The sequence below is a fragment of the Stylophora pistillata genome, chromosome 8, assembly GCF_964205215.1.
Source record: "Stylophora pistillata chromosome 8, jaStyPist1.2, whole genome shotgun sequence".
NCBI classification, from domain to species: Eukaryota; Metazoa; Cnidaria; class Anthozoa; order Scleractinia; family Pocilloporidae; genus Stylophora; species Stylophora pistillata.
In genome coordinates this window covers 5,843,318-5,862,722 of record NC_142526.1, presented here as the reverse complement: position 1 = coordinate 5,862,722, position 19,405 = coordinate 5,843,318, and the positions used below count along the sequence as shown (strand labels likewise).

Below are 19,405 nucleotides of genomic sequence, written 5' to 3'. Positions count from 1 at the left end.
GGAGAATATTCATTTGACTTACATGACCATTTGATCAAAGAAGGTCAAAATGGCGGCGAAACTTGTACGATAGACATAAAATAGTCTACGATGGATGCTTATCTCTAGTTGACAAACGTGTATAGAAAAAAAATGAATTTTTAAGGTATAACCTTCGAGCAGAAAAATTTTTCTGTTTTGAGGCTAGCATAGGGTGCTTCGTCATAGAGAGATTTTCGTAATTCAGTTATCACCTGGCAGTTCGTTGAATAGTTTCATGTTTCTACGTCGAAAACCTACCTTTGGTCGAGAAGGGAAAAAACTCCACAATGACGCAAGGTTCAAGAATTATTCGTAAACTACGATTTTCAAGACGCTACCTAAACTCCTCCGGATCCTCGTCGAGTATTCTTCGTTGCAGCAGAGCGCCCGTCTTTGCAAGAAGTCACAATTCAGGAACAATTAGCACTTCCAGTCCGAAAGGAACGTGTTCAAATTTTAGTGATGCTTTCTCAGAGGAGAATAAAGACCGCCTTGTTAGGCAGCTTGGAAGAATGAGAATTCCTAAATCTTTGGTGGCAAGGTGTTCAGAGGAGGCTGCTGTATTTGTTCCTTTCTGTCTGGTGAACTCTATACCCTCTTTACTTTTTACCCTTCGTTCAAGTCAGTTGAACAGTCACAGAGGAGAAGTAAGGTCAGTTGCTAATCTCTCGAGGTCGTGTCCCTTAACCTTTCAACTCACAAGATCTGATTGTTAATTCTCCCCTCTAGCTGTCACATATTTCCTTTTAAATCAGTTATGAGTATTTAATGTTAGATCCAGGCTAATATATTCTTGAATATATTCGCTCCACATTTCGAGCATAAATAAAGTATATGTATGTATGTATGTACTTTAACCTGATTAATCTGAGTATTCTCATTGCCTGTTTGCTGGATATTGTGTGGTTTTGATCGGGAGAATTTATAAGTTAATCACCTCTGAGGGGTTAAGGGGTTAATTTTATTTCATTTTATTAATTAGTAAATGATAATGATTGGTTAGTGCTGAAGGGATAGACTCTCCCTCTACTGTGGCCTGCATTAGATTCTCTGACATAGAGTCACCCTTTCATGTATATGCAGGGGCTTCATTAATGTTTTCTGCAGGAGGGCAACTGGTTTTCACAGGCGGGCAAAACTCTTTGAACTGAACTCCTTTATAAGATAAACTTTCCTCCAGACTGTCAAATCAGGTAGGCAAAACCGTCCTCACAACCGGTCAATTTGCCCAGTGCCTGGTCCTTAATGTAACCCCTGTATATGTGTTTGCGGTTAGTTCTTGTTTTTGTACAGGTTCTCTGGTTTTTCTCACCTGCTGCACCTCCTTGTAGAACTGCCTCTGCTAAATTCCTTTTATTTTCCTTAATTTTTTCCTTTTTTATATGTGTCTTAGTGTTTCATTATGTATTTTGAAGCAAGGCTGTTCAACCAAGTTTAGTAATTTCAGCTTAGTAAGAAATCTGATATTAAGTATCAGTTCATTTAAATCAACTTAAGGTTAACTGTTTTCTTGATTCATGGCACAGCTCAGGTATGATTCTGTGATTTAATGAACTCTTTTGATACTTCGATAATTTTGTAGTTTTCCAGGTGGTAAAAGAGATCCTGAAGACAATAGTATGGTAGACACAGCCGTGAGGGAAATGGAAGAGGAATTGGGACTGGAGAGAAGTCATGTTCAAGTCTGGGCTCAGATGCCAGCATTTCCAGATCGGGTATCTACAGTGATGTGATTATTTAGTTGTAAACTGCAATGGTAAATTTCATATCTGTGGTCCAACCAGATCGCAAGGAGTGGTGGCCTCATGATTAGAACACTCGACTCCAGATTAACCAGTCAGGGTTTGAGCCCTGGCAGGGGACATTGTGTTGTGATCTTGGGCAAGACACTTTACTCTCACAGTGCCTCTCTTTCCCCTGGTGTTTAAGTGGATATCAGCTAATTTTATGCTGGGGGGTAACCCTACAATGGAATGGTGTGCCATCCAGGGGGGAGTAGAAAATTAATACTCCTAGTTGCTTCATGTGATGAAAACTGAAGTTTAAAGAACTGGCCTGATGGGACACTCTATTAGCTTGTACACAGACTTTCCCCTTATCTTTTTCCAACCAGACATACTCCTTGGTGTGTCACCTTGTTTAGGGCAGATATATTACTAATTATTATAATAATAATAGTTTCAAGAGGTAACCCTTGAACTCTCATGAGTGACCAAGACAGAATTTCTCCTTACAATATCAATATGATATTAAGCAGACAAGTGATGAGAATTGAGAAAAATATTAATTAGGGGATCATCTATTGATCCAATACCAAATTCTCTAAACTAACTTCATGCAAATTGTATGACAGACAACTAAAGGAGATCGAATTACTAATTGACATCTTGGAAGCAAAAGGGTTAGACTCAACTAGGATGCCACACATATATTTATTAGTTGTTTTGCTATAAGTGAAAGTTGCTGGCAGGAACAAGGAGCCCGTTGCGAGATGACAGCAGTGTTAAATATACCCAATTGTAGTGCTGTAAAACACAAAAATCTTATCATAGTAAAACTTTATCATAGGTTGGTAAAACAGCTGTCACTCCCGTCATTGGCTTTCTTGGAGAAATTGATTTGAATTCACTTAAATTGAATCCAGAGGAGGTAAGAAATCAATGATCTAAGAATAAAAATATTTTTGTAAACATTTTTTTTTAATCATTCACAAAATTCAATCTCAATTTATTGAATGGGGTAAAATATTTTTACCATCTGATAAGAGCTACCTTTTTTTATTCCATTTCATACTATCTATTGTGGATTGGATAATTAACCATATGAAAAGTGGAGAGGTTGAATTGTTCCATCAAAAATGTTTTTGGCTTTACCGGTACTTTAGGTGATCCATCCTAACGCTTTCTCCCAGAAAAGCATGTTATCCTTACTAAGCACAAGTGATCAGACAGAATAGAAAAAGGTATTACTAAGAACCTTTTAACTCCCAGAGGTGATTTGCATGTAACTTCTCCCTACCATATCCTTACTTTGTCCAGCAAACAGGTAATGAGAATTATAACTCAAACTTATCAACTAAAGTAGAAGTTATAATCTTAATTGATCCAACACCAAATTCTCAGAATTAATATTTATGGCAATGTGAAGCAACTTAAGAGAGGAGAATTAACAATTAGATCTTGTGAGTGAAAGGGTGAGCGCTCTAACTACTAAGAGTGACTAGCATCTAATTTCACCTTACAATATCACCCTTGAATCACTTGTGATGTTAAAAAGAAGAAAGGACATGATATGCGCACCTTCTAGAGAAGCTCTTGATTGTTATAAACAAATTCTCCTTGTCAACATCTAAGCAAATGTATAGAGAACAGTGTGGAGAATATGCATGCTGATGTTAGGGAGTAGAAGGTTAAATTTCTTCAACAAATGAGATGTTACAACATCAAACTCTCTCAACTTAGTTATTAGGTAATTCCAGGGAAATGTGGAGAGACCAGAAAGGAGAAAAAAAATTGAAATGAGTTCTCAAGAACCAAAGGCTAATTTATAATAATTTTTCCTGTTTTAAGGTGGAATCTGTCTTCACTCTTTCTCTGGCACACCTCTGTAGTCCACAAAATCATGGGTATACCAAGTTTACATCTCAAGCTGTCTATCCATTGTTTCTTAACGGACCTCACAAGATTTGGGGTCTCACTGCTATAGTGCTTGAACAAGTGCTACTTATCACTGTTCCAGAGAGCTTTCAAGAACAGTTTTTCAGGCCAGTAAATAAACCATTTTATTAAAAACTGGATCATTGGATAATGCGATTCAAGACTATTTATTGGCTTAGCCATTATGGTATATGAGCCAATATACCATAATCTACAAATATGGTAGGCGTACGCATCAGCTAAAAATCAAAAGGGAGCTAAAAAATCCGGTTTCTTCTTACAAAATAATAATTCCTTGGGGGCGTTTTTAATAAAACAATTATTCCACTCGTGCTTGTTGGATATGAGATGATTATAGCCAACTCGGCGCTACGCGCCTCGTTGGCTATCTATCATCTCATATCCAACGCGCTCTCGTGGAATAATTGTTAAATATACAGCAAGCATGAAGGAGTCTGGAAAGAAGGAAAGTGATTGAAGAAAGCCTTATATACACACTGTAAGGTCGTAAGCTTATTTTATAAATTAAATAGAATACAAAAACAAAACAGAAAGAAATGGTAATCAAAAGAGAACTCAACACTGCCAATACTTTCTTTGTGAAAGGTGCTTTTTTATTTTTAAAATATATTACCAAACATTTTTGTTTCATAAATTGTACAAATCATCAAGTGACCTTTTACAAAAACTACTGCTAATGGTAGGTGTGTCTAAGATAAATACATGGCTGGTTTTCACAAAATGACTCAAACAACAAGCGCAATAAGTTGACTATCGTGCAGAATTACAGAAAAATGTTAAAATGTAGTTATAACAGTAATTAAAAAATCTCACATTTCTTTAATCTAAAGAAGAGAGTGCAACTGCATAGTATTTCTAATTTCAAGTCTATATAACAGTCATTACATAAATTGACCAATCAGAGCGCGCGCTTTACTTTGGTTATGTTATAACAGTAATTAAAAAATCTCACATTTCTAAAGAAGAGAGTCGGCAACTGCATAGTATTTCTAATTTCAAGTCTGCATAACAGTCATTACATAAATTGACCAATCAGAGCGCGCGCTTTACTTTGGTTATGTTATAACAGTAATTAAAAAATCTCACATTTCTAAAGAAGAGAGTCTGCAACTGCATAGTATTTCTAATTTCAAGTCTGCATAACAGTCATTACTTAAATTGTTGTGGTAATGATTTGTAAAGAGGATTTACGAGTTCTGACAATGCTAGACATTTTCCTAACAGTATCATTTCTGTGGCAAAGTCAAGATGGAATTTTAATTGCTGACTTATTTCCAGTCTTTTATGCGTTTTGTTTGTGTATCCCTAATTACCAATTATAACCTCACAGTTTTGTTCATATCAATCACTGTAAGTTGGTTACTGTATTATTTAGTAGTAACCATTTCTACATCAGCAGATGTAAGACAATGAGTGAACTCTCTTTGCTACAGCCATCATGTCAAGCAACTCTTTAAGCCAACCGGCAAAGGGTCTGTGAGTGACTTTCAATGAGACAATCCAAACAGTGTATTTTCACGCTTATTTATTTACATCATAATTAAGCACATGAATAAATTAGTGTTGAGAGCGGTTGTTGCCAAAGCTAAGAGCTATCACAGTTAAGTGACACGTCATATATATATATATACATAAAATTCCATGTTTTTTTTTTTAAATGAAATTATTTTAAACTGCCAGTATTGTTGACTGTGGAAAGTTGGGAGGGACATTATGTGGAATGGCAAGAGATGGAGGAAATTCTGGAGCAGCGCTAAGCTGTTTTCCCCGTAAATGGAGATCTTTGTTGACATTGTGTGGATGGAAGTGACATGAGAGACTCTTGGGTCTTGCATAGTGTTGAAATGAAAATGATTCCTTTGGATTTTGGGTGAATGACACAGTGTAAGTGGACACATTTGTTCCAAGTTTTTCCAAAGCTGCCTCATCCTTCCACTTCTGTTGAAGTTTCTGCAGAAGCCCGTAGTTTGTAGGAGGTCCTAGGTATTTGTTGAAGAGGAACAAAATCATTTTTTAATACAAGTGCACTTGATGTAACCTGGTGAGGTCTGTTTGATTTGAATGTGGAAACAAGGGTGACACTGGAATAGTGATAGATGCAGGAAGGTGGGCACACAATAGAGACTTTAAGCAAACCATGACGGCTAAGGCAACGAGAATGAGGAAAACAATAGATCTAATTGGCACAACAATAGCCCAGCACTTGCGTTTTAAAATTTTGTACATTTCTTAGCCGTCCTTTGCAAAACAACAACGTGAAATCACCAAAATTTGCATCGTCTACGATGCCAAACCGCAGCAGCAAATTATTTTAATTTACATTTGGAACTCAACACTACTTTTATGCATTATGTTGAGTTTGAGGTCTGGCGCCTTATGAGACAGTAAACACAGCCATTTTTGAAATTTTAACTTAAAGTAGAAACTCATTTTTTAATCGGCGTTGCCATCCTGATTGCTTAAAGTCCCTAATAACTAAGGGATAGCTTTTTGCAGAAAGTAAACACCTAAGTCATCAAAGAAGCTTCAAATCTATAATACCTGCTTTAATTTACACCTCCCTATGCTATATTTGTTCTTTCACTGAACCTAGCTGTCATGGTTTAAAGATCAAGTATAGCCCCAGAGAATTTAATCCATCCAGCAAATCTACAAGACATCCAAAGTTATCTCAAAGCATTTAAAGCTCTATTACATTGGCTGATAGTTTCTAAAGAAACTGTTTGGGGCTGCATTTGCACCTTTAAGTTAGCAAATGTTAGAGGACAGTATGGAGAATATGGGCCCTGATATTAGTTGTGTAAAGGTTTATATAAACAGGAATGCAGTTTTAAAATTAAATGCAAAAATGAGGGCTCATCCTTGGTGTAAAAACCTGTGAAGCTCACAAGTGACAAAACAAAGACAACTAAACATTAAAAACAATAGCGTACAGCAAAGCAATACCTCATGAAACAAACAAAACCTCGTTAGGTTTTTACACCGAGGATGAACCAAAATGAGACAATTTTAAATTTCCAATTTTGATAACCAGTAATTTTTTGAAAAATAATTGAAATACAACCAGTGGCAAGCTGGAAGGGGAGGAGTGAGTACCATTTGGCTGTTTTGAAATCACTACAGCAATTTTAACCTCCTTAGTTCAAAACGTAAAATGAAAATTATTTGCATGGTCCATGATGTATTTTTTATAATTTACCCATGCTCTGATGATTTAGTGTTAAATCAAAGGATATTCCTTTATTGACTTTTTCCTTATTTTACTATCCCTCTACTTCTAAACAATGTGTTCATAAAAGAGAAATTCCTCTTTGGGAGTGGAGGGTTAACTGTCTTATAACAATAATTCTAAGCAACATATGGCAATCTGCAGTCTTTCCTTACACTTAGGTAGCACGGAAAGCCACAAAACTCTTGAACAAAAGCTCATCTTTCAAACCGGCAGTCTAAATCCCCCAGGTATCAATGAACGCTTTTCATTCCACTAATTTATTCGTGTTTTTCTCGCTGCCATGTTCCCACCAATCCCGTAGCTCCACTTTCTGCCTTTAAAAGCACGCACAACCCACAATTTCTCTATTTGCTCCAACGAAGGTCTAATGCTTGAAACATCAGCTTTTATAACTGAAACGGTGGCCAATTTACCATCTCAACTTAGTTGATATATTCAAATTATGTCTTATAACAAACCTTGGGTAGGGTAATCAGATTTTTCTGGTGCCCAGGCCAATTTTTGCCTATCCCAGCTCCTCAGCGGGGGTAGCCTTGACTCTGTAATCTCGCGCTTGTTAAACTGTTGGTCATACCAGGATATTCTGTTGCCCACATACGCTTTTTGATGGTGGGAAAAAATGAACTCTTTTCCTAGCCCCTGAAAAAATCAATCAACATTGAAAAATAAAAATTATTTTTACAAGAGTACACTGCTAATATCTGAGCTATTTTCTTTCTTTTTTTTATGAGGCTTTAATTGTACAAAGGGTGGATATGCAATGGTGAATCCAGACCTTGAGTTAAGGAGGGTGGGGTGGTGGTGTTTTTTTTCTATGTGTATACCCGCCTGCTTTTCTTCCTTCTGCAATTTTTTTTTTACCCAAATTAAGGGGACAAATTTGATAGACTGGCTAACAGGGAGTCAGTAGGAATTAAAAAAAAAAACCTATTCTCAAAATGATTGTGGACCTTGTCTTAAATTAGGTTAAAAATTCTAACTAACAGCCAAAAAAGAAACTTATGGACACCTGTAGTTAGGAGAAAAAGGTAACAGATCCTGGGAGTGAAAGAATAAGTTTGGCAACTTATCATGCTGTTAATTATCTTTTGAGTGGTTCAATTCAACCTTGTAACAACCAGAGCCAGGGCTAGAATTTCCAGTCCATCACTGACAACTGTTTTTAAGGGCACTGTGTGTTCTTAGACAGTGCACCAAAAAAAGATGAAAGTTTGACTGCAATGTTGATAGAAACTGACTTAATTGTAATTTGAATTTTAAATAACTTACATTATGTTGCTGAAGAGCTTTTCTTCTGGTTGTGACATCTGGTAGGAATTTTCCATAATTTTTGAAGTCTACTCTGTGAGTACTGCCAAAGTGGGAGTCACCACGCTCAAACTGAAAAAAAAAAAAAATCACAACAATATTATAAATGAGAAATTGAATTTTAATTAAGTTTTGTGTTCTTGGAAGAGAAACTTGGCACTTCTAAAGGCCCCACCAAGAAAACTGTATTCATCTAACTGGTTCTTTTTTTCTGTCTTTCAAAAATTCGGTCAGTTGGGAACTGAACAATTTTGTGGGGATGCATTTGTAACTAATTGTTTTTAAAACTACCGGAGAATGAAGTGCCCCTATTGATGACAAAAGAAATGAAGAGTAAAATTTAGAAATATCTGTACTGGAAGCCTGTTAGAATGAGAAATATGCAATATGCATCCTACCTGCTGTTTTCAGAGAAAAAATATTTATTTTAAAAGCAAACAGAAAAAAATTCATGTACAGAACTTAGAAATAATTACCAAAACTGCTCTTCAATTTAACGAGGTTATAAACTAAATAATCTACTTCATTCTTGATTTAAAACTCTCGTTTATTCGGTGGATTTGTTTCCTCCATCTGAGCGACTGCAAGCGTACCAGCGTATCAGGAATTCAGTATTAAAATATTTCCCAGATGTTTGGGGAACAATAGGTAAGTAAGACACATCTGAAAAAGGTATGTTTAATCGGGTGATATGATAGTTACTCATATTTTTAATCTTCGATTCTGGCTCTTCTCCAAAGGAGATGTTTCGATTATCATTGCTACAGCTGTTTAAACAAATACACAATTCAATCGTTTGAATTAAAATTATTTCAACAATGGGCATTAAAATTAAATTGCAAATAATTGCGTGTGACTTTTTATAGTTTGTATCGGAAATTAGTTGCGAGAATTCTTTCAGATGTAGCTGATTAAGCATTGAAAAAAAAAAAAAAAGGAAGAGGGTAACTTAACAAGCTGATATTACGCAGCTAATTATTCACAGCTTGTTGGGTTCTATTGTGCCGAGAAATTATTTCAACATGCGCATGATGGCATGCTCGATCCTGCTAAAAGGTATGAAGTACTACCTACCACTCGTCGTTCTTCGTTCCAATTCCCGATCAGTACATCTGTGTTGTACTTCTGCTCTATTTTCCATTCCGGTAAATTCCATTTCGCATCCGCGTGTTCTTCCATTCTTGTTCTCGAAGTTTTGGAAAAAGTAATTAGAAGTGGAATAAGAAGTATTTGTTTCGTTTCAATGAAAATGTGTCGTCATGGACGCACTGTTGCTAGTTTACATCACCGCTGACCATTTTGCCTAATTTTGCTCTGTCTGGTCCCAGGTTTACTCCAATTTTGCGTCCAAAATGGCGGCTCGCGTGGACATTGCGCCACAGTTCTATTTGTCCACTTAAAAAAAAAATTAAAACAATAGAAAAAAATGCTTTTAGGAGATATAATCAGTGGAAAAGAAAATTCTCATCTTGTTCTCATTCATGGTGAGTTTTTCAGTGTTTGAACAGGTACAGTTAAAAATTTGTTGAGGTTCATTTTGCATGGAGCCCAGCTCAGCGATGCTCTAAGTAACGATTTTCCATCTGTATCACTCTTTTCCAGATAGCGTAAATCAAAATGGTAAGCCTCTGCTCTGTTGTTTTGTCAAGTCGTTGCTCGAGAGGTAAATGTTGCCAGGTAGAAAATTGTGAACTAGAAGATGGTCAGTTATACTTAAACATAGTTGATAATGGAACCAATGCTGTAATTGTGCATAGTTTCTCTTAAGTTCATCAAAAAAAAACAAAAAAACAAAAAATTCCAAACCAATGTGTAAGAATAGCAGGGTGATTTGTTTAAAATTCAAATGAATAAAGGCTGATAGTTTCGAGAGAAACTGTTTGGGGCGGCGTCGGTGCAAGTAACAAAATAATTTGGATATATCAACAAAGTTGAAATGGCAAATTGGCCACTGTAACGATTACAAAAGCTGACGTTTCAAACGTTAGCCCTTTGTCGGAGCGAATGTTTAAAATTCAGTCTGGTTCATACTGGGTAGAGAACCCACCCAGGGAAGTGTGCATATAAAATGACAAGTAATTCCAAAAACAACAAAGTCTTGTTCAAATGAAAATTTGGTGAGCTTAGAATCAGATGACATTACTTTCTGTCTCGCTCTAGCTCCCTCAAGACCTTGACTGGACAGAAATTCTCTGGTTTGAATCTACAGAATAATTGACATGGTGCATTTTGACCAGTGGAAAATGAATCAGAGCAAATACCTTTTTTTGTAATTGATGCTCTCAAAGCTTATGTGGCATTTCTCTGCATAATAATCTGACTTTTTCATTCACAGCTGTCTTGTTAGTTAAAAGTATTTGGAGGGTGGATTCTAGTATTTGATGAATGATCAACAATTTCAGCACTCTTTTTTTCTGATTTTTCTAGGACTGACTATGTGCATTTAATACTCTGGGATGTACCACCGCAGCAGTTTGTTGATTCATTTGACTCACTCTTGAAAGAAAGGTCAATAGAGGAGACATTTTCATGACTTTTTTTTATCACTGTCATTCTTGTGATATCTTGGTTGGTAGTAGAAAGTTATCAAAGCAAACTTCACTCATGATCTTCCAATAAATTTTACAAGCAAGTTATGTTCAGTGTATGATAGATGTTCCATTTTTTAAAGTTTTGAATTCCAGATTATTCTCTTCAATTCTTTTTTATTCCTAGGATTTATTGCTATGATGGCTTTTCAGATCCTCTTGGATGGAATCTGACAAGGTAAGACATTCTTACATCACTTGGCAACTATGGACAGTCATAAGCTTTGAGTTTATTCTATGTCAGAAAAACAATTCCTAAGGCGTTACGACAAATCATTTGAGCGTTAGGACAAACCGTTTGAGCATTAGGAAAAACCGTTAGAATGTCTGAAAATCCGTTAGCTATCCGTTCACTATGCGCTAGTTTTCTAACGCTTAATGGAATATGGTTAGTATACATTTTCCCAAAGAAGGTCATATATTTAAACACGAAGGCGCGCTATATAGGGAAGTCTTCCCTGGGAAGACCAAGGCTCATTTGTCACTGACCGTTGATGTGTGTGGGTCAAATTTAAATGCTGGTAGACGAACAAAAGGAACTAATGAGATATCTATTGTTTACTGCCACCAGCATGGTGGCATGAGGTAATGTGCGAACCACCTACTTCGATCTCAAATTTACCCCCACAAATAAAGACAGCTTCCATTGGAGAAAGGAAATACAAATCTCAAATATAATTGTATTCTGATGAAGACATAAAACAATTTTGAGGAATGCGCCCGCTGTTCACTGCTTTGGAGTAGCTGTAGCTCAAGCTGACTTGACTCTAAGAGTTCTACATCACACGACAGTTGATCGACAAATGGTCCAGTGGGACCTAAGGCTCCTTTTATAGCGCACCTTCGTATTTAACCCTTTACCTCTCAAGATCGGATTGTCAATCCTCCCCTTCATGCAGCTGCGACAGATTTCCTTGTAAATTAGCTTCAACAATTTGGTGTTAATTAGATAGAGAGAATAACTTCTAACTGATAAGTTTGAGTATTCTCACTACTTGTTTTCCCAATAATGTATGGGTTTTGTAAGGAGAAGTTGCATGCAAATCACCTCTGTAGATTTCAAGGTTAATTGATTGCCCATGTCCAATACAATTTTGACTTTGTTGTGGAGGTTTTTAAGGGGAAATTTGAAACCAATGTTGTGATAATTTATGTTTCACAGAACTGATCATCAAAATAATCATGTGACTATTATAAATCAGGACTCTGACGTGGCTCAGATGGTGAAAAGCAACATAGCTCGTTACTGTGTGCAGAATACCGCAGCAAAGTCTGGTGAGGATTGTTAAAGGTTGCCACAATCAATCATGCTAATTGCAAGGAGAATTTGTTTAACAGTCAAAGAGCTTCTTTAGTTGCTTATCATTTTCTTATTCTTGTGACCTTAAGCTTGGTTACGATGAATATATGAAGTTCATATATTTATCATCACGGGTTTATTATGAATCAACTTAACGGTCTGCTCCCAGTTGGCTTGCTAGCTCAATTGGTAGAGCGCTGCACTAGTATTGCAGAGGTCAGTGGTTCGAATCCCGTACAGGCCTGATTTTTTTCAGGTCTGATTTTCGCTATTGCATAAATAGCGCCCTCTACTGCGAGGATTGTGCATTATACGGACCTTAACCTTCAGAACCCTAAAATCAGTTTTTGTATCCTCCGTACTGTTCTTTATACATTTACTAAGGTGCTGACAAGGAGAATTTGTTTGATAATCCAAACCTCCTGTAGTCAGTGATCATTTCCTTTATTCTCCTGACCTTAATGTGTGATTCAGGGGTGATACTGAAAGGAGAAATTAGATGCAAGTCACTCTGAGAGGTTAAACAGTTAAGTTTAACATTTGTTATTGACATTTGTTTAACATTTGTTATTAACATTTGTTATTGTTACATTTGTTATTGATTAAAACTAGCCTTGACATACTCGCTATAACGGAGACCAAGCTGGCAAATGACATCACTGACGAGGAAATTAGTATCGAGGGATATTTCACTATTCGCAACGATCGCGATAGGAATGGCGGCGGCGTGCTATTGTACTATAAGGACTCCCTAGCGGCATACGAGGAGCATAAGATACAAGTCCCAAACACTATCGAAGGTGTTTGGATAAATGTTCAATGCCAATCCCAAACATGGCTATTTGCGTGTGTGTACAGACCGCCAACCGATCTTTCCTTCTATGACACATTTAATACTATGCTTGAGAAGATCTGGTCTACACGAAAAAATATTGTAATTTTGGGCGACCTAAACTCTGACTTGTCCCCTCAAAGGTATGAAGATGCGGAATCTCATCTTGGTAGACGTCTCCTGCGCATATTAAGATCATATGGAATGAAATGTGTCATAAAAGAACCGACCAGAATTTCTGATGTAGCACAAACATTGATCGATCTGATAATTGTTAGCCACGCAGAGAAAATCACTATGGCTGGTGTGTCTCACTTGGGAATATCTGATCACAGCTTTGTGTATGCAAATCTGCGAATGAGAAAGGAAAAGAGTCCCCTGATGATTAAAATCATAAATAATTACAGATCTTTCAACCAGCAGAAATTTAGAAACGACATCGAAAGCGCCCCTTGGAGTGTATGCGAGATCTTTGACGATATTGATGATCAGGTCTGGGCATGGCAACATCTTTATCAGCGAATAGTATCTGACCATATCCCTACCAGGCAAGTGAAGATGAGGAAAAATAAACTCCCATGGATAACCAACGAAATAAGGAAAGAACAAAACAAGCGCTATCGTCTCCTCAAGCTCTACAAGGCTAATAAAGACACGCATACTTGGTCCCTATACAAAACCACTCGAAATCGCGTCAAGAGACAAATACGTGACGCGGAAATCACTTATTGGAGAGAGCAGTTTGCAAAAGCTGAGAACAGCAAAAATTTTTGGCAAGTTGTTAGTAAGGCTCAAGGTAAAAGTGCGAGGAAGCCAATACCTCCTGTGCAAGATAGAGACGGTACCATTCTGACAAACGACTCCGACAAGGCTGAGGAAATGAATAATTACTTTGCGAATATTGGAATAAAGCTTGCTGAAAAATTCCATCACGACTCTGGTTCCTCGATTAACCAACTTACAGCAACTATTAACCCTGTGCCACATGTCCTTGATCAAGTGTCCTTTTCCGAAGAACAAATAAAGCTGAAGTTAACTCACATCAAGCAAAAAACAGGTGGTCCCGACAAAATAATGTCCCGTGATATGGCCGAGGCAGCTGAGTCACTATTTGAAGGCCTTTTTAGTATCTTCAAAAATAGTATACAACGTGGCATTTTCCCCAGTAATTGGAAGATTGGAGAGGTAATCCCAGTATTTAAGAAGGGGACCAAATCAGACTGCGCCAATTACCGACCACTGACTATGCTTAATTTAAATAGCAAAATATTGGAGAGCATTGTTTGTGATTCCTTAGATTATCACCTTGTAACAAACGAACTTATACACTCAAATCAGTGGGGTTTCAAGAAAGGTGTCTCCACCGAATCACTACTCTTGTACCTGACCGAAGCATGGAAAAAGGCAATCGATGATGGCTACAAAGTTGGAGTTTTATTTGTTGACTTCAAGAAGGCGTTCGACACCGTCGACCATACCATCCTAAAAGACAAATTGTCCGATGTAGGTGTGTCTGGTGTGTTCTTCGAATGGATCGCAAGCTACCTTCATGAAAGATCCCAATATGTTACTGTTAACGGTGTACGATCAAAGCTACAACAAATTGATATCGGTATTCCACAAGGTTCTTTACTGGGTCCCAGACTCTTCACAATATATGTCAACGATTTACCGAACTCGTCCGAAACTGGGTGCATTCATATGTTTGCAGACGACACCACAATTTATTACCTTGGGAAAGGAGTCGAAGAAATCATTGATGCGTTAAATTTAATATTAAACGACTTCAAAGTGTGGTGCTGTAAAAATCACCTGACTGTTCACACTGGTAAGACCGTGGCAATGTTAATTTCCAGTCAAGTCTTTGTCGGACCAATGAGACCCCTAATGTTCGGAAACTCTCACATTTACTTCACCACCAAATCTACTTGCTTGGGTGTTGAAATTGATTATAAACTGAACTGGAAACCGCAAGTTAAAGCCCTGCACTACAAGTTTGGAGGAAAGCTAAAATTCCTTAAAAAGCTCAAAGCCCTACCATCAGGTGTACTAGAAGAAATATATTTTAAAGGGATTGTCCCAAGCATCACATACTGCATTGCTATTTGGGGGTCCTGTTCACCATCTACATTTAATGAATTGGAACATTTACACTTGAAAGCAGCCAAACTAATCCATAAACTGCCCAGCGAAACTCCTGACTCTGACGTCCTTGACCTAGTTAAATGGAAATCATTAGGCTACATTTACAAACGTAGACTCGCTTCTATAATGTATCAAGTACATTATAATAGTTTACCTGATCAACTTACTGCCCTTTTCACAAAACGCAACATTGATAGTAATTATAATCTAAGGCGTATTAATGACTTTCCGCATGTACGGTGTAACAGTGACCTTGGTAGAAATAGTGCAAGGTACAGAGGGCCCATTGTATGGAATTTGCTGCCTAAAGCCATCAAGGATGCTTCCTCTCTACAGCTTTTTAAACAAAAACTTAGACAGGCCTCAAGGACATTAGATCGCATTCAATTCGAAAAGGAGGCCTGTGTGATAACATCAAAGCAAACGGATTTTTTATACTTTTAAGTCCTTAAAATTTCTTTACTTTTTCCTTAGAATTGTCCATATATTTAAGTAGTTCCTTTTTAGTTCCTGGCAGGTCCACACCAGCCTTTGGGTTGCCACAAACCGACCTGCCTTAACAAAAATTATATGTATGTATGTATGTATGTTGCTTTTCCTAGAGAAACAAAGGTTGCAGTCTGAGTGCATTTTGAAGTTGGCTTTTGTTGTTCAATGACTTACACTGTTGTGTTATGGCTTCTTATTTTCCAGGTGATGTAGTGAAAGTAGCTGTCATATTCAATTCATTGAGTAGGCTGTTACTGTGGAAATCTTCAACAGTGGTGTGTACATTACTAAATCAACTGTACTCTAACCCTTCAGACTCACAGCAAGGTAATCATTCTTTGAAAAATTTGCAGCTATTCTGGGTGGTATTGGATTGTCAAGGTCCCATTTGGGAAGGGGGGGGGGGTAATACTGCCACTGAACTGACAGGGGAGGGCTTTCAATAAAAACCAGTCACCAGTGGTCTACCACTGTCTACAGCATCTCTTTACCATCTGTTTAGCCTGCAAGCAGGCTCTTGTGTTTGGGTTTTTTTATGGCATGCTGTGATCCATTACTAACAGAAACTGTACAGACCCACAGCAGCATGGAATTTATTTAACTTTTTAAAATAATGCAAGCAAAATATTGTTATTCTGATAGATTATAAGAACCAATCAAAATGCCTGTATGATTCAGCTTATCAAATTGGATGGCTGTAGTGATTCACTTGTAAAGAACACTTTTTTGACCTGGTTAAATTGTCTTCTCAGGTTATCAAGTCGCTCAAGTTGTTGCTTTAGTCCATTCCGATCTCCACGATGACCATACTTTAAATACTATCAATTTCTTGGCTTCATCGCTTCTTTGGATTACGCAGGACAAGGAAGAGAAAGATCCTGGTAAAAATATGTTTTGATCAAATAAATAAAGCTTTGCTCAAACCTGTATTTAAGGGCAGTTAAGCCAATTAGGTCAGAGGAGATCAACAAGGTTTGAACAAAAAAATTCAACCGGTTGACCCTTAAGAGTGACAAGCATCTAATTTCTTCAATCACACATTAAGGTCAGGAGAATTAAAGAAATGATCATCAACTAAAGAGGCACTTGATTGTTAAATAAAAAAAAAAATAATAATAAATATCTAATTTTAATGTGGCACCACACTTAGCTACAAGCTACTTTCCACGAGGCCCACAATAAACAACAGAAACAAATAATTGAAATTGAACATAAATTGTTAAGAATCCCAACTGGTCGGAGGCAAACCAGTTAGTTATTTACAAGTTAAAAAAATTCTCCTCATCAGTGACTGAGGAAATGTATAGAGAACAGTATGGAGAATATGCATACTGATGTAATAGGATGTGAAGGATTATGGCAGCAAATTTAAATTCAAAATGTCTTTTTTTTTTTAGTGTAGTAGATTCGTGATTATGTACAGTTGTCATAATGATATTTCAGACCACGGGTAAGTTTAATAATGTAAACATTCCTTTCAAAAGTGCAATCTTTTCACTGGTAAAATGTGTTGCAGATCGGTCAGTGAGCTGGTGTAAAGTTCTTCACAAGAGGAAAACTGGAAAAGTGATAAAGAAGGTACAGAATGTGTTACCAAGAAATGAGTAATGGGTATACACAGGGGGTATTACAAGAGGATGAATAGAGTTTATCAATAAACCCAGTCGATAGAGTGAATTAGCAGCAGTAGAGGGATCTTAAAGTTCAAGTTTAGAGCATCAGAGCTAATTGATTCCCTCTGATGAAGAGCTAATGCTTGAAATATCAATTCCAGAATCCCTTTACAGTGGCAAATTCTTATGTAACAACTCAGTTGATAAAAGCAAATTATCATGTTCTGGCAAAAGTATTTCTTACAGTAACTGTGAATATTTTGGTTGATAAACATTGACATATTTGATCCCCCAATGAAGGAACACATAGTGGTACATGTATTTGTAAATAATGATGCAACAGAACTCTGGAAAATCTAACAGTGCTACTGACAGTTTGTCAAACTTTTACCAACAATGCTTTGATAGGTTTTTCCTCCTAACTGACATTACGAATAAGTTGTAATTCTATTTTCCCTGTAATAAGTTGAGAGTATTATTTATTTCAAATTTGATCCTGGTTGCAGTTTGAAAGCTTTTCCATGAATGATAAATATGTACTGACAGAACACGAGGAAAAGGATTGGAATGGTTCTTCCTCAAAAGCTGTCATGGAACCAGTCAATGAGGTGAGCCTTGTACAATTTACAGATTTTTCTTTTGTATTAAGAGAAGATGACATTTTCTTGTGATGTGAGGTACAAATAGTGAGTTTGAAGCTACAAGGAGTGATAAAGGGGTTGACGCGTTGATTTTTTCAACTCCTTATTTCTTCAGTTTTATCTCTTTTTCCCTCATTAAGTTAACCTGTTCTTCCGCTTCTCCTCCTGACACAATGTTGTGTTGTGATTTTAGCAGACATTGAACGGGGGAGCGGTCTGTTAATGATAAAGAGTGTCATAGAAACAGGACAGTTATTCTTCATTTATTATAAATAGATCTCTTTCAACATGATGTGTCAACTAATTTTGATGCTGATTGTAATTTCCTTTGCTGCCGTCATTCAAGGATGTGTTAGAATTTTTAATCCTGAGAATGGCGAACAAGTAATTCTTCCCACCAGTAAAGGCTGATAGTTTCTAAAGAAACTGTCTGGGGCTGCGTTGGTGGGGTAACGAAATAATTTGGATATGTCAACCAAGTTGAAATGGTAAATTGGCCACCATAACGATTACAAAAGGTGACGTTTCGGGCGTTAGCCCTTCGTCGGAGCAAATAGAGGAATTGTGGGTTGTGTGTGCTTTTAAAGGCAGAGAATGGAGCTACGCTATTGGTGGGAACATGGCAACAAGAAAAACACAAATAAATTAGTGGAATGAAAAGCGTTCGTTGATCCCTGTGGGATTTAGACTGCCGGTTTTCAGCTCCATTTTCTGCCTTTAAAAGCACACTCAACCCACAATTCCTCTATTCGCTCCGATGAAGGGCTAACGCTCGAAACGTCAGCTTTTGTAATCGTTACAGTGGCCAATTTACCATTTTAACTTTGTTGATATATCCAAATTCTTCCCACCAGTATCCTGCTTGAAACACACGTTAAGGTCACAAGAATAAAGGAAATGATCACCAACTCTAGAAGCTCTTGATTCTTAGACTGTAGTTGTTATTTTATTTTCAATTGGATGTATTCTTTCAGGTTGATCCAACTCAAAATCTCACATTCAATCTGACGCTGACAGATGACGAGTGCCAAGCTCGCTCTAAACTGAAACTTCCTTACATGTACCACGAAGAGAAGAGAAGTGAGGTCACAGTAAACCCTGTGGGTGAAGGAAAAGTGTTCTACCAACCTGACGAAGCAGATGACTTTGATGAAGATGATCCTGACGAAGATTTAAATATCTGACTTATTTGTATAAAAAAAAAAAGAAAAGAACAGAAAAACCTATGTGTACAGTCTTACTGAAAAATTTACTTGCTACAGCATAGCCTGCAGTTTATATCTCAGGGGGCATGTATTTGCCAGCATAAAAATTTTTTAATTAAGTCTTCATCTAGTCTACATGTATCTGAATCAAAGTAAAATTTTTCTCTCTCTTCAAACATCAATGTTAGTGCATATCTGTTTCCACTTTGTCTATTTTGGTGCAATTTTTAATGAATCTTTCTACAATATCTATTAATTACATCAGTTCTAGAGCCACCTGTAATAAGTTCATGTTTTTAACCCCCTGAACTCCTACTAATGATCAAGACAAAATTTCTCCTTACGATGACAATG

General features: G+C 37.0%; 3 protein-coding genes across 3 annotated transcripts; 2 read left to right on the top strand and 1 right to left on the bottom strand.

Moving 5' to 3' along the window:
* Positions 1-16: 16 nt before the first annotated feature.
* Positions 17-4,563, top strand: LOC111344839 (mitochondrial coenzyme A diphosphatase NUDT8). The gene is made up of 4 exons (XM_022952103.2): positions 17-673; positions 1,604-1,736; positions 2,590-2,670; positions 3,591-4,563. The coding sequence occupies exons 1-4, from the start codon at positions 309-311 to the stop codon at positions 3,807-3,809; spliced, it is 798 nt and encodes a 265-aa protein (XP_022807838.2). The 5' UTR covers positions 17-308; the 3' UTR covers positions 3,810-4,563.
* LOC111344840 (cilia- and flagella-associated protein 107) lies at positions 4,270-9,502 on the bottom strand. Its single transcript, XM_022952104.2, has 4 exons — positions 9,313-9,502; positions 8,200-8,310; positions 7,389-7,569; positions 4,270-5,677 (listed from the first exon to the last, which is right to left on the bottom strand). The coding sequence occupies exons 1-4, from the start codon at positions 9,415-9,417 to the stop codon at positions 5,367-5,369; spliced, it is 708 nt and encodes a 235-aa protein (XP_022807839.1). The 5' UTR covers positions 9,418-9,502; the 3' UTR covers positions 4,270-5,366.
* A 64-nt stretch (positions 9,503-9,566) lies between these two features.
* LOC111344842 (elongator complex protein 5) lies at positions 9,567-19,233 on the top strand. Its single transcript, XM_088731144.1, has 10 exons — positions 9,567-9,722; positions 9,841-9,901; positions 10,666-10,746; positions 10,954-11,004; positions 11,989-12,101; positions 15,797-15,919; positions 16,345-16,473; positions 17,109-17,170; positions 17,712-17,813; positions 18,821-19,233. Exons 1-10 carry the CDS (start codon positions 9,665-9,667, stop codon positions 19,028-19,030), a joined length of 990 nt encoding a protein of 329 aa, XP_088587270.1. The 5' UTR covers positions 9,567-9,664; the 3' UTR covers positions 19,031-19,233.
* The last annotated feature ends 172 nt before the right edge of the window (positions 19,234-19,405 follow it).